At 33.7% G+C, this 13746-nt stretch overlaps 1 protein-coding gene across 1 annotated transcript; it reads left to right on the top strand.

Moving 5' to 3' along the window:
- The first annotated feature begins 1089 nt into the window (after window positions 1-1089).
- LOC130731825 (uncharacterized) lies at window positions 1090-8477 on the top strand. Its single transcript, XM_057584035.1, has 8 exons — window positions 1090-1270; window positions 3404-3489; window positions 3943-4334; window positions 5234-5389; window positions 5600-5723; window positions 7244-7474; window positions 7581-7705; window positions 7980-8477. The coding sequence occupies exons 1-8, from the start codon at window positions 1250-1252 to the stop codon at window positions 8198-8200; spliced, it is 1356 nt and encodes a 451-aa protein (XP_057440018.1). The 5' UTR covers window positions 1090-1249; the 3' UTR covers window positions 8201-8477.
- Window positions 8478-13746: the final 5269 nt, after the last annotated feature.

Genomic DNA, 13746 nt, shown 5'->3' with positions numbered 1-13746 from the left:
TATCCAAGATTAGACCAGGTTCATCACTGCCCACCCCCTCTTTGGTGCTTGAGCCATTTACTTTCACCCTTTAGTCCATCAAAATTTCTGCTTTTCATTTCCCTAATGACACCCTTTCCAAATACAGCTTTGGCATGTCTTATGTTCTTCATGAGATTTTGTCTTCTATTAAATGTCTTTTGCTCACAACCTTCAGTATGTTTCCTCTTTTATGATGATTTTTCATCTTTACAAATTCACCCTTTCTTATGCATATTTCCAATCCTCTTTTAAGTTAGACACCACACGTTGGTAGCAAGCTACCTAACCCTTCCCTTTGCATTTTAAATTACTGATTTTAAAAGCCAGAAGTCATTCTGAAGAGTCAATTAAGTTTCATTCAGTAACACATTTTGTGCATGAAAAACTGTGTTTTTTTTGTATTTGAACTTCTCCCTACTGAAAATGTTAAAACAAACCCACCCTTAATTTTTTTGACAAAAATATAGTATTTATCAATAGGAAATTAGTAATTATAATTTTATTTATTTTTATGAGATGTAAAATAAAATGAAAGGATATTTTTGTAGTCAAACCAGCTCAGCACTTACTTAACCTTATCACCATCATCTAAAATTGGAAGGGAAAACATGCAGACATTGGTGCAGTTTTTCATCCTTTCCATTGTTACATTGATCGATCAAATGAGAGAAAATGCATTCAAATCTCTGTTTTCAGTCCATATCATTTCCTCTTTTATTCCATTTCACTTTGCAAATCTTTCTATTTCTCTCTTCCAATTCTGGCAAAAACCCATCACATCATTCAATTAATTTCCTTGTAATTTGCATCATTCAACAGTGCGCGCCAGCTTTCATAGCATCCAAAAACCAACCGTCCGATGCATCACAATTTCAACGGTAGCGATGAAATCATGGGAAACCGGCACCTGTCAAACACTAACAACCTCTATCTGACAAGGTTTAACCGGAAGACGAAGAGATATTAAGATCTCACCTGAAATAACCGGTAATTATCAATCCATCACCATTTGTGCATGTTAGAAAAGATCCATGAAAAAAGGGTGAAGGTGGTTACCACAACAACGTTGTCATTTTCTCTCATTTTCTTTCTTTCTCTCTCCAGAAAGAAAACTTGCCGAGAAAGTTTCACTCTCACTGAGTGTGAATCGTCTTCATCACTCTTCACTACTCAGCTCACTGTGTTCAATTTCATCGTCTTCTCTTCCTTCCTCGCACTCACACTCACAATGCAGCAGCAACCGGGCCAGGTTCACAATGTGAAACTTTTTTTTTTTTTTTAGATTCATTTCTGGGTCTATTTCTTGATTCCATTTTTCGTTGCAAGTTTCAGTTTTTTTAAATGGGTGGTGGATAAAAATTTTATTTTGTTTTCTTATTACTATTTCTCACTCTTACTTGGGTACTTTGTGGTGTTTGTTTGCATTTTTGTTGTTGTTGTTGTTGGTGTGTGTGTTGCCATGAACTTGATTTCTTCTTCATGGTGAAATGGAACCGGTAGGGTTTGCTTTTGTGCTCTCATTTTCCCTAATTTGTTTGAACAGTGAAAAGCTCTTATTTCTAAATTGATTTTGGAGAATGTTTTGTCTCTAATTTGTTAATGGTTTAGTTAAATAAATGCAATAGTCAATGTAATAAGAAGCTTGCATTTCACAAGGGTTTTGTTTGTGTTAAGGGTGTGTTTGGACACCATTTCTTTTATAAGTGTGCTAATGTCAGTTTGCCTTTGTAGCCTTTGTGCCTGTTGGTGAGTGTTCATTTTTGTACTGCATGTTCTTATTTGTCTGTACAGGGAGCAAGATAATATTGGCTATAATTTTATTGATTACTATACCATGTTCTCACTTATTATTCTCAAGTAGAATAAAGTGTGGAGTTCAAAGGTTAAACTGTACTATGAAAGTTGAAAAATAATTTTAACAAATTACTTAGTAGTACATTTCTTTTGCTATGTGTTTTCTTTTATGTAGACAGATTAACAGGAAAGGAGTTAGTTAGTATTAAAATTGCTTCTTGATTTGGGCATTAATGGGTGTGACACATGCATTAATTACTAAGCTTCTACTTGTAAGTCATACATGCACCGAGCTTGTTGAGCATATAGCTGACCTGATGTTGGGACTTGGTGAAAATATTTATCAGTTGGTCCTTTGAATTTGCTAATGCTGATGCTGTAGCAATTTCTTCAAAGTTGGATTTTCTAAGTGACTACTAACAAGCAATCACAATGCAATTTTTCTTTCATGTTGGATTAGATTTGAAATTATGTTTGAAGATTCTTGGTTATCACATATGAACTATGAGCATATAGCTGACCTGATGTTGGGACTTGGTGAAAATATTTATCAGTTGGTCCTTTGAATTTGCTAATGCTGATGCTGTAGCAATTTCTTCAAAGTTGGATTTTCTAAGTGACTACTAACAAGCAATCACAATGCAATTTTTCTTTCATGTTGGATTAGATTTGAAATTATGTTTGAAGATTCTTGGTTATCACATATGAACTATGCTGGTTATAGTTCATAGATGGTCAGCCCTTAAAGCAACCATCCTAACCATATGAGAGAGGGGTTCACATGCCGTAGTTCCAATTTCTTGATGCTTAGCCTCCACACTTGACTTAGGAACATAGTTGCTCTTTTATGGAAGCTTACTGTGAAAGCTTTTGAAAAAAATAAATTATTTTCCGTATTTTAAGTGTTTCCAAATGAGCATTTAAGTTTCATCCAAAGGAATTCAGTATCTTGAAATTGAATGTCTGTATGAAGGAGAGACTTCCCAATTAGCGTTGCATAACCATAACTCTGCATATGTTCGTTATGTTTATGGAGTAAGACTTCTCTTGAGGCTTATCAAGTAAATGACTTAATTATTGATTGGTAACCTGTGGGTCAGTTAGTCAGTAGATAGTTTGAAGGAATTGGTTCAAGAGTGATAGAGGAATATTATAAATGAGAGAGTTAGAGTATATGATCATTTTGGGGATCACTGTAATTGGTAATTGGGTGAGTCCAGGTTCTCTCGAATAACCTGGAAATTGTTATCATTCTTCTATCAACTGTTCACACACAATAAGGGAGATATATGGTCTTGATATTGTGAGATTATTCAAGATTTGGTATGAGCTCCCTATGTCTTTATAGAAGCTTGATATTTGGGTTAATAGCCTTATCTTTTGATCTGAATCTTTGCATTTGAACTTGGTTCAACTCACATGCCACCACCATTCCAATGAAACTTTCACTGTTGCCCAATTCCTTGGTTTTAAACTTACTTTTCTCACACTTGAAGGATTGGATGGTTTCAAGATTTCGTGTTAAAAATTTCAAGAAAAGTTAGCTCTTCTTTTTACTTGATGTTTACGTGTTCATTATTACCTGCAGGTTGAACCTTGCAATATATGTGGCGACATTGGTTATGCTGAAGTAATTGTTGTTTGTTCCAAATGCAATGTAACTCGTGAACATGGGTAATTATCTCCCTTTTATTTTCTCTTATGTTATTTCTTTTTACGCATTTGATTCTTCTAAATAATAGCTTTTTGGTTTATTGCCATGACGAAACCTCATCAATACTAAAAATTCATGGCAAGTTACATATGTACTTGTCTATTTGGATTTATATAGTTTTGCTTTGAACCTTGAGCACTCAATTCTGGGGGACTTTTTGTTTCTAAACCTGATATGATATGTGCATTTTCTACGAATGGGCTCACCTTGAAGAACATAATTGGTAGGATTAAAGAACGATTAAAAACAAATGTTAATTTGCAATTTTATTTTCACGCTTAATTTTATACATTTTCTCATGACCTTCCTTTATTTGCTTTGGCTCTTGATGAATGGTTTTGCTACACCACTTTGCAGTACTAATGCTGCACAGAATCTTGTTCTGAATCTGTGCAATTTCTGTCCATTTACAGTTATTGTATGCGGATTTGTCTCACCGATATTCCTGACGACTGGTGTTGTGAAACTTGCCAAGCCAAAAATGGTACAACTTCACCATGTAAAGTTGACCAGAATTTCAGCCCTCAGGCCCCTAAAAGGCAACGAGATGTTAAAGCAGGAAAAGTGAAGTTCCTTCCTGAGGATGAAGTAATTAAACTTAGCTCCGGTAATTTTCCAGCAAAACCTATTCGAGGAAGTTCTAGTTTTAATATAGCCAGGAAGGCCCCTGTTGCATCTAAAACTGTCGTTTCAAAGATTCCCTCTCGCACATCACCATCACCAATGGTACTTGGTAAGCTTCCAATAAGTGGAGCACAGAGAAATCAAATGACTGATAAGCATGCTTCTCAGTCATTATCAAAAGGTGAGAATTTCTCTTCATCTTTGCTGCAATGCAATTTCTTTGGTGCCCTTCAAACAGAAAACATCCGTACCTCAACCTGTTGTTACAAACATGAGTTCCTCCTGACATATATATGATGCTTGGGTTTAAAAGCTCAAATTTATTGCATTTGTCTGGGTTTTAAGCTAATGGAATAAAATTTTGTGCTTGCTGATCTCAGTCAAGATAGAGCTTTCTAGTGTCTGTCACTGCTTGGATATATGTATGATCTAGCTCAACAGAAATTGAGTTTAATAACTTTACTATTTTTTTTAGAAAAAGTTTATTCATATAGTGTGCTGGATTTAATTTCCAACCACTAACATTGAACCACGTGTGATGGGAGATAAAAGTGAAATTTTTTTAACTGGAGACTAAATTTGTCTGGATTTTAAGCTGATTTGATCGAATTAAATTTTGATCCCAGTCTCTTAGTGACGTGTCATTGTTTGGCTATTTGTATGATCTACCTCAACAGAAATTATTTAATAGCTTCCCTAGATTTTTACAAAAATTCCCAAATTTGAGCTGGATTTCGTTTTCATCCATTGTATTATACTGTCAGTGGTATTGAATCATATATGATGAGACTCTAGTGAGCAAACCATCCAGTGCTATAGAGCTTCTGTATGGCAGGGTTCATTTGGATGGTGGGACCCATCGAGGGTCTGTTACATATGGAGCTTTATCTTGTGGTTGCTAAAGGTTGGTTTTACGATTCAAACCTATGACCTCCTAATCACATGACAGCAACCCCGACCATTGTGCCAAGGCTCCCCCTTCTGACTGAGATACTAGTTTTGAAAATGTATATATGAAGTGTTTATTTTGCAAGTTTTCCATAAGATTTTATTTTTAATTGTGAGATATGGTTTTTATAGGACCAACAAAAGAGCGTAAACATTTATCTAAGCTACAAGTGGGATTCATACCTGATAGAAAAGTTAAGACTCTTGATCTTCAAATACAAAAGCCTACAAAAGAGGCACCATGTGAAGATTTATCGGCAAGAAAATCACTACCTATCGGTTGTTCAGGTTGGATATTTTTCTTGCTATGATTCAGTTCTTTGTTTGTCTGTTGCTTTCTTCTGTTGATTGTTGCATTTACTCAAGTTCTAACATCTCAATATGCATATGTTTACATGTATCTTTGTACTTAATGTGATATTAGTACTCACTTCAGCCTGTGAGTTGTGAACCTATTGTGATTTATTTTTTTCGTTCTACTCTCTGTTTTGTCTTTAGGTGATATCTTTGGTGCTGTTGCTGAATATGACAGATCAAATATTGGAAAAAGTGATATTCTGAGTATTCAGGAAAACTTCAACCTTCATTATAAAAGTCTTCCCTCTTTAAGTCCTACTTGGAGGTGTGTACTCCTCTTCCCTTGTCATGAATAACTTCCATCTTGAATTCCCTTTGCTGGCAAATGCTAAGCAAATTCTAATCTGTAGTGAATAGTGAAATGCAACTTCACATTTCATTTTAGTTAATTTACCTATTACTAATTAGGATGACAATTTTCTTACAGTCTCAGAAAATGGCTGTGAACATGGGTTCATGTAAACCATTTTAAGTTTACATGCATATACTTTTGACCGATCTTTTCTATGATTTTTGAATTTATGTTTTGAGAAGGATTTTGATCCCTTCATTTACACTGGTAGATATAAATCCCTCATGACTTGTTCAGACGTGGTGGGATTTAAATACAAGCTATCACAATCATAAAACTTGGATGATTATTTTTGTTAAAATAACAGTTAGTGAGAAAGTGGATTAAATTATATGTAGGTCCATATGGTTTCACTAATTTTTCAAATAGGTTCCAACCTTCTAATTTTTTCAAGCAAGTTCCTCATTCTTAATGGCATTGAGATTCAGTCAACAATCCCTATTCCATTCGGACTATTTTAAAAAACTGAAAAAAACCATAGGGGCCTATTGAATTGTGTCTTCTGTCAATTAGACCCATATAGTTCGTTTAATTTGTCAATAATCCTATAGTTAGCATAGTTTTTTTTTAGAAAGTAAAAGGGTGTATTAATCACAGCTTTGAAAACAAAGCTAAAAGGGAGACAAAGTAGGCTAGGGTGATTAGTAACAACAAAAAGCTAATCACCCACAGCTAATCCTTATAGTTAGCTTAGTTAAATGGAATCTCATGGCTGTTGGCCTGTAGGTAGGGAGGGACCCATTCAAGTATATTTATAAAAAAGTCATTGAGGCAAATTCCTATTTTGTATGAAACAACTTATTGCTGCATTATAGAAGCTTTTGGTTTTTCTGTGGAGTAATGACCCTCAATCAGATTTTATCCTCCCAGATCCTTAATAGGCTCTATGGTGAACTTATATGGACCATTTTCCTCTTTGTTACTAGTAGTTGGAATTAATTATCATTTACAATTTTTTCCTTTTGAAACTGAATTTATTATTTATTATTGAATTGAAACTTACTTGTCGCTCAAGAACAGTTTCAGTCAGGAGATCATGGCAAGACCTTGTTTAGTTTTTTCATTGTCAAAATAAAAAGCAATTCTCATTGATTCTTTTTTTCTGGTATCCATTCTTTACATTTACTGAGCAATATCTGAGAATAGAGGGTGTTATACCTATGGCATGTAAGTGTGAATCACATGGGTTGTTTGGGTGGTGAGTTTCAGAGGGAAAGGAAAAAGGAGGTAAAAATTTATTTTCAAATAAATATGCTCTAACTGATAATTTATTAACATAGAAAGAATGCAATGATAAATTTTTATTCAAGTTAATACTTTAATCATTTGTTCATTTTTATAAACAACCATGACACCTCAGATGCTATGCATTTAGTTCCATGAAATTCAGTCTGATTAACTTGAAATTTCGTATGCTGGTGGCCATTTACTAGGGGTCAATTCAAAATTCTTCAGGCAGCTGCATCGGGTGAATTTTATGACGTGTTTGAGGCCTACCCTCCATGCTACGTCAGCAGGAATGCATACAAACTATCAAATGGAATGCCCTCAGTCCTTCAACTGGAACCACTTCCTGCGTTGAATATCTTGGCTGATGTATTCCAGAATGATTCTCCCTGTCTCGAAGATATTGCAGTGTATTTCTTTCCAACAGATTCTGCGAGGTCTGTTTTTGCTTATTGATACTCTTACTTTCTTTCTCCCTTCCTTTTATGAGGCCATTATTTGTTTTTTAACCTACTTATATCTCATGTTCTCAATTGAATATAGGTCAATAGAGAACTTACATAGTGTCTTTGAGTTTATGAATGCTGAACAATCATTGTTGAGAACTTCTATAGATGGAGTGGAGCTCTTGGTTTTTACCTCAAGTCAGCTTGATAAGGACTCAAAGGGTACGTTTATTGTTTTCATGCATTAGCTCCGCTCTAAACATTCATAACATCCTGAACTCCAATCCCTATTCATGAAAGTTGTATACCAAAATTCAAATTTGGGAGAACAGGACAACAGGTTCAAAAGATCCCAACTTGCTTATATTCTTTTGTTCTTGGAACTTGTACTTTGTTAAATTTGCTGATTATCTGCATCAATCAGCATTTACTGTTGCTTTTTGTGTCTTGACAAAGATGACAAAAATGTGTTTATTGGTACTATATATTGCTGCAGTAACTGAAGGATATTTCCTATGGGGAGTCTTTCGCCATAAAAAAATCAATGAAGCTGATGAAAGATTATTACTTAAGATGGAGCCTGATGATATGGATATGGATATCGATATGATTGGAGGAAAGGAGCTAGTTGGAATGATTGATTGGGTTCGAGAGAAACCAAGGAGTACCATGGACAAACTGGATGTTCCGCCAGGCTTTGAAAGAAAATTTATGTAAGAAGTTTTCATTGTAAAACTTCAGTCAGTGAAGTAAATAGCGAAAGATAGTGTCTAACAGCTCAATTTTTTGGAGACTCCCTTGACGTAGAAGTGTACAAACTTGGAAATATGGGCTTAACAAATTGAATTAGAATATGTTTGATTGGTATTGGTATGTACTAAAATGGTCAGAAATTATAGGTATCTTATGTACAGCTGATGAACACTTAATTATGACTAGGATGTAGAATTCCCTTTGGATATATCAGAAAAAGAATTGAATATGTTCATGCTTATAAGCTTATTTTCTCCCTTTCTTTTAATGGGTGCTTTTTTCATTGGCTCTTTCTTCCTACAATGGGGGTTAATTTAACGGCCCGTAGCAGTAGGAATTGGTGAAACATAACATTTACTGGTTCACTAGTTATGTGCTCGTTAGTTAGTCTTTGCTTATTTCGTGAAATATTCATTCTTTATTTAAATATATATATATTTTAAAATGTGTGTTATTTTGGTACATCTTTTTTTTTTTTGGTACATCTAAAATGTGTGTTATGATTTTGATGAAAAGTAGAATTTAAAAAAAGAAATAGGAATTTGATTATTTTATTAAGGTAGGAATTGCGCAAAAGCAGTTTAACACAAATAAATTAAAAAAGGTGTTCTCTCTTCTAAAGTAAAATCTGGCATATATCCCGATATTTGTTCATGCCCTAAAAGGTTAATGTAAGGACTTACTTAAAAACTTGGTAAACTTAATTTACATTTTTTTGAAAGAAATTAATTTAATTGATAGTAAAAACTTGTGTCCGAGATTAACGGATTTATCGTAATTTTAAAGGATAACTAATAATTCTAATACCACATGATAACTAAAAAAGTAAAATTATCTACAGCTGTATCTTTATCATGAGTTAATAGATACTTAAGCTCAGATGAGAACCTCTGGTATCTTATCATGAAAAGATTTCAAATTATCATATTTCATTTTCATATATATAGAATTAAATCAAGATTATTCAGTTATCTAACACCAAATCATTTTTTTTTTCTTTTAACAACCAAATCTTTTATTGCAACTGGGGAAAATTGATATAAAGTGTAAAGTTACTCATAATCTTCGGAATTATATTCTAGAAGATTATCTAAGACAAGATGAAATATTGACAAATGACAATTAACAATTGGAAAATGATATGTGGCACGATGGCCATCCACACGAGAGCGCACGAGTGACGTGTTTTGCTTTCTTTTTCAATTTTTTTACTTTTAATATAACAAATTAACTTGATCTTTTCAAAAGTACAAAGATAGAAGTAAATAAAATAATAACCACATCTCTCCAAAAATCCAAGCACTGTATGTATAATGTATATCGGCCACCACCGCATCTCCAAAGAAATAAAAACTTGTGAATTGCTTGTACATCAGTCATCTTCCACCAGATAGTTGTTAAGGTCTCTACCTTGATTTATTGTTTGGTTCAGTACCCATTAAATGAAATTTAGGGGAAAAGATAGGGCTTGCAATTGAGTGATTTAAAGAAGAAGATGGGAAACGATAGCCATGAAAGAGCGATGTAACAAAGGAAGGGAAAACTGACAGATGTGGTGAAATTTATCAGAGTTTGTTGAAAAATTAAAATTAGTAAAGAAGTGATAAAAATGGCAAAAGGAGAAAGAAATGGAAACAATTACTGAAATTCAATTCCTCTCGTGCATCATCGTGCTCCTTTCCCTCGTGTCAAATAGCGGCGCTCTTAACAATTCAACCAAATTATCCCTAATGAAAAATACATGTATTACATTAAACAAAAACAATCCATATAATTCTAACTTTTTTCTCCACTGTAAAAAATCTGCACAACAATCTAAATTTTTTTTGACGGGACAACAATCTATTATTAATTTATTATTAATATAGTTAACAATCTACTTTTTAGATTTTGCATATCATATCATGATGAAAAAACTATTTTCGAACTAAATCAAGTAGGTTTTTTTTGAACGACTAAATCAAGTATAGTTAGTTAGTGCTTATAAAAGAAAAGTATAGTTACTTTTTGGCTTAATTGCACTTTTGGTCCCCCACTTATCACTTTTGTGCGGAATACGTCCCTAAACTAAAACAATAGCATTTCAAGTCCCCTACTAATTGAAACGTCATTGATATTGGTCCCTCCTTCTCTATTCTGTCAAAACTACCGTTTTCTGTCAAAAAATAATGTTTTTTTGCCTATGTGGCATTTTTTAATTGGCATAATTAATTAAAAAAACAATACTTCAAATTAACTACATCTTCATCTTTGATTTCAAAAAAAAAAAAACTACATCTTCATCTTCCTCATATCCATTTTCATCATCATATTTATCACCATCTTCATCATCTGCAAAACCATTCCAGAACCAACCCAGCCACCACCCGAGATCCACCCCAACCGGAGCCGGCGTGAGTCATCGTTTCAGCCTCTTACCTCCAAATTCATGCGACCACACCGCTACCATGGGCTCACCATCGCCCTTCAAGACGGCCTCCTCCGTCTACGCCCTTCACGGCTGCGGTCACCGTTCCTTGCCACCGCGAACGCCTCCATAACCAGGTTCTTTTTCCCCCTCCCTTCACGTGCCCTTGCCTCCGTGAACGACTCTGCAGCCAGGTTCTCTTTCTTTCCTTTGCTGCTCGCCGCCGTCTTTACCACACCAGCCAGGATTCTCTTCCTCCCTTTACTTCTCGCCGCCGACGATCTCCATTCTCTCTTATCGGCGTCGACCTCCCTTTCTCTCATAAGCCCCACCAGTTTTTGCCTAGAAAACAAAATCAGAAACCCAGAAAATCAGAAAATGAAGAACAAAGTTCAAGTTAGGGATGATGAAGGACAGAGAGATGTAGAGTTACATCCAAGAATATGGTTTCAGGGTTAGGGATTTTGATTTGAGTTGATGAGTTTGTGAAATTTCAGGTCTGGATGTGGGAGAGGAAAAAGAGGGTGAAATAAATTTCAGGTTTGGGTTTGTGAAGAAGATAAAAGTTCTGGAAATGAATTTGTTCCAAATAATTTCTGGAAATGAAGAAGCCAAGGGTTGTGTTGATGAGGTTTGGGGAAATTGTGATGCTTGCGTTTGTTGAGTTTGAAGATAATGCAAAGTTCATGAGTTTTAATTTCTTACTTAATTTTGTGAATAAAAAAGTATTACAAAATGCCACGTAGGCTAATGGCATCAAAAATTTGACAGAATAGAGAGGATGGACAAATATTAGTGTCGTTTTAATAAGTGGGGGACTCATAATGCTATTTTTTTAGTTTAGGGATGTATTCCGCACAAAAGTGATAAGTGGAGGACCAAAAGTGCAATTAAGCCTTAGTTTTTTTTTTTGAAGACAAAAGTAACCAAATATATTCAAATCAATGAGAATCTACATCAGGACAAAAGTAACCAAATATATTTAAATTATCAATGAAAAGTATAGTTAGTTAGTGTCATACTGAGAGTCTAATTTTTTAAATCTAAACAAACTTGAATTAAATAAGATAAATCCAATCGATTATAAATATAGCTAGACCTTGCCCTTCTTCCTTCACTCACAAATTTCTCTTTTCATTAATTCAACGTTAATTTCAATTCTCCCAAATCCTAATGACGTCGATTTCCAACGTCAAAACCTCACATGGTGTTGCTTCATCAGATGATTTTTCTTGGTCTGAATTAAATAAGATGCTCAAGAGCATAATGGATGAGTTATTGGAAGATGAAAACGACGATGTGTTTGTGAAATTACCCGTAAATGAAAATGAGCTACTTTCACTAGGTGATTGGAGGAGAACCGAGGAAGTTCAAAGTGACGACAAGAAGAAAAAAAGAAGAAGAAAAAGAAACAAGAAGAAGACGAATTGAAGAATGCATAAGACTATCAACTAACTCAAAACATCCCAATGTCGTCGCCTTCACTATCACCGTCACAGGTGCTGAAAACTAGTGTTACCTATCCGTTGGAGCATTCAAATACCTTGGCACCCCCGTCGTCGACTGGAGGCGTAAGTGGTGATAATTACATGAATATTGTGACCAACGCTTCCATTGTCATCATATGTGTGATCTTGCATGATCGAATTGGAGTTACTGTCACTTAAATAACTGCATATATAGTTTCCTTTATGTTGCTTTTTTTAACTTGGAAAGTACAATTCCTTGTTCTTGAAGTTTCTTGGTTGTTTATTAAAGTTTCTATTTGAACTTTGTTCTTTATCATGTCATATATTCAATAGAAATAGGGTATTTTTATAAGTTGTTAGATATATTTTAATTATTAATTAAGTGGGTTTGTGACTTTGTGCAGTGGTTAATCACTTTCTTTGAGTGGTTAGAGGTTCGACTCTAAACTTTTACGAAACACTAATAATTGAGCGATAAATTAGTTATACGTTTATTCACTGTGAAAACATCTTGATTAATACAGAAAATAATATGAAAAGATAAATTAACCATAAAGTCAGCCACTTTATTAGTTGTTCTTCTAATGCAACATGAACGAAATTGAGACCAAAAGGTTCTACACTCCAATCAGTAAATCCAAGTAGCTTGTATGAATTCATGACTTTTTCAGAATTTTTTTACTTTGAAAGTACAATTTTATCTTTGTAGTTCCTATTTAAACTTTTATTCTTTTAACTTGTAGTTTATATATGTAACAAAAAAAAAACATATTTTTATTTAACGATGATAAAATATAGCCTCACAACAAGTAAAATAGCATTTAGGTTTTGTAAATTGTTGATGAAAAGAGAGATTAAAATTGAATTAAGGGGAATGAGTTGAAAATTTCTTCATGTCCAAAGTCCATCCATTTCCTCCAAAGTTCGATCAGCAAAAACGTTGTCCATCCTTTTTCTCCTTAGATACTATTCCTTCTCAATTATGTCCAAAACTAATAAGCCCAGAAAACAAAACATCTTGAAAAAATTAAAATAAACGAGAGAAAATTAAAAAAGAGGAGATTGCAATTATGAAGGTAGATAGTAGGCATCCTTATGCAGTTCGTCTCTATGAGGTATGATATTTTTATAGTCAATTATCATTTTTATTTACAAGCATTTTTTTTTTGGTACAAGCACTTCATTCTGTTGGTTGGATGTTTTATTTTCTTTAGGTTCTTGCAAGCCGAACTAAAATTTACATCATTTTGGAGTTCATTACTGGTGTTGAATTTGAAGTGTTAAAAATTATTCTCTCTTCCAAAGTAAAATCTGACATATCCCAATATCAGTTGTTCAGGCTAAAATTAAAAAGGTTAATGTAAGGACTTACTTAAAAACTTGATAAATTTGATTTAATTTTTTTTAAAGAAGTTAATTTAATTGATAATTTAAAAACTTGTGTTATTTTATCTAAAATCTAGGATTACTCTTTTTTTAATAATCTAAATCTAGGATTACTCTTTTTTTTAAACTAAATCTAGGATTACTCTTGGACCAAGGTGATAAGCGGATTATCGTAATTTAAATGGATAACTCATAATTACTATCATAATTATAATCCCACATCATAGATAATAGATACTATTTTTTAT

Source organism: Lotus japonicus, chromosome 1 (genome assembly GCF_012489685.1).
Source record: "Lotus japonicus ecotype B-129 chromosome 1, LjGifu_v1.2".
Lineage (NCBI taxonomy): Eukaryota > Viridiplantae > Streptophyta > Magnoliopsida > Fabales > Fabaceae > Lotus > Lotus japonicus.
The sequence above is the reverse complement of the archived record's forward strand: the minus strand, read 5'-3'. Positions and strand labels throughout refer to the sequence as shown.

Excerpts from the sequence above, each read along its gene's own strand:
- LOC130731825 (XM_057584035.1), top strand. The coding sequence starts at position 1,250 with ATGCAGCAGCAACCGGGCCAG. Across the intron at positions 3,490-3,942 it reads AATGTAACTCGTGAACATGG|TTATTGTATGCGGATTTGTC; the intron begins GTAATTATCTCC and ends GTCCATTTACAG. Across the intron at positions 5,724-7,243 it reads TCTTTAAGTCCTACTTGGAG|GGGTCAATTCAAAATTCTTC; the intron begins GTGTGTACTCCT and ends GCCATTTACTAG.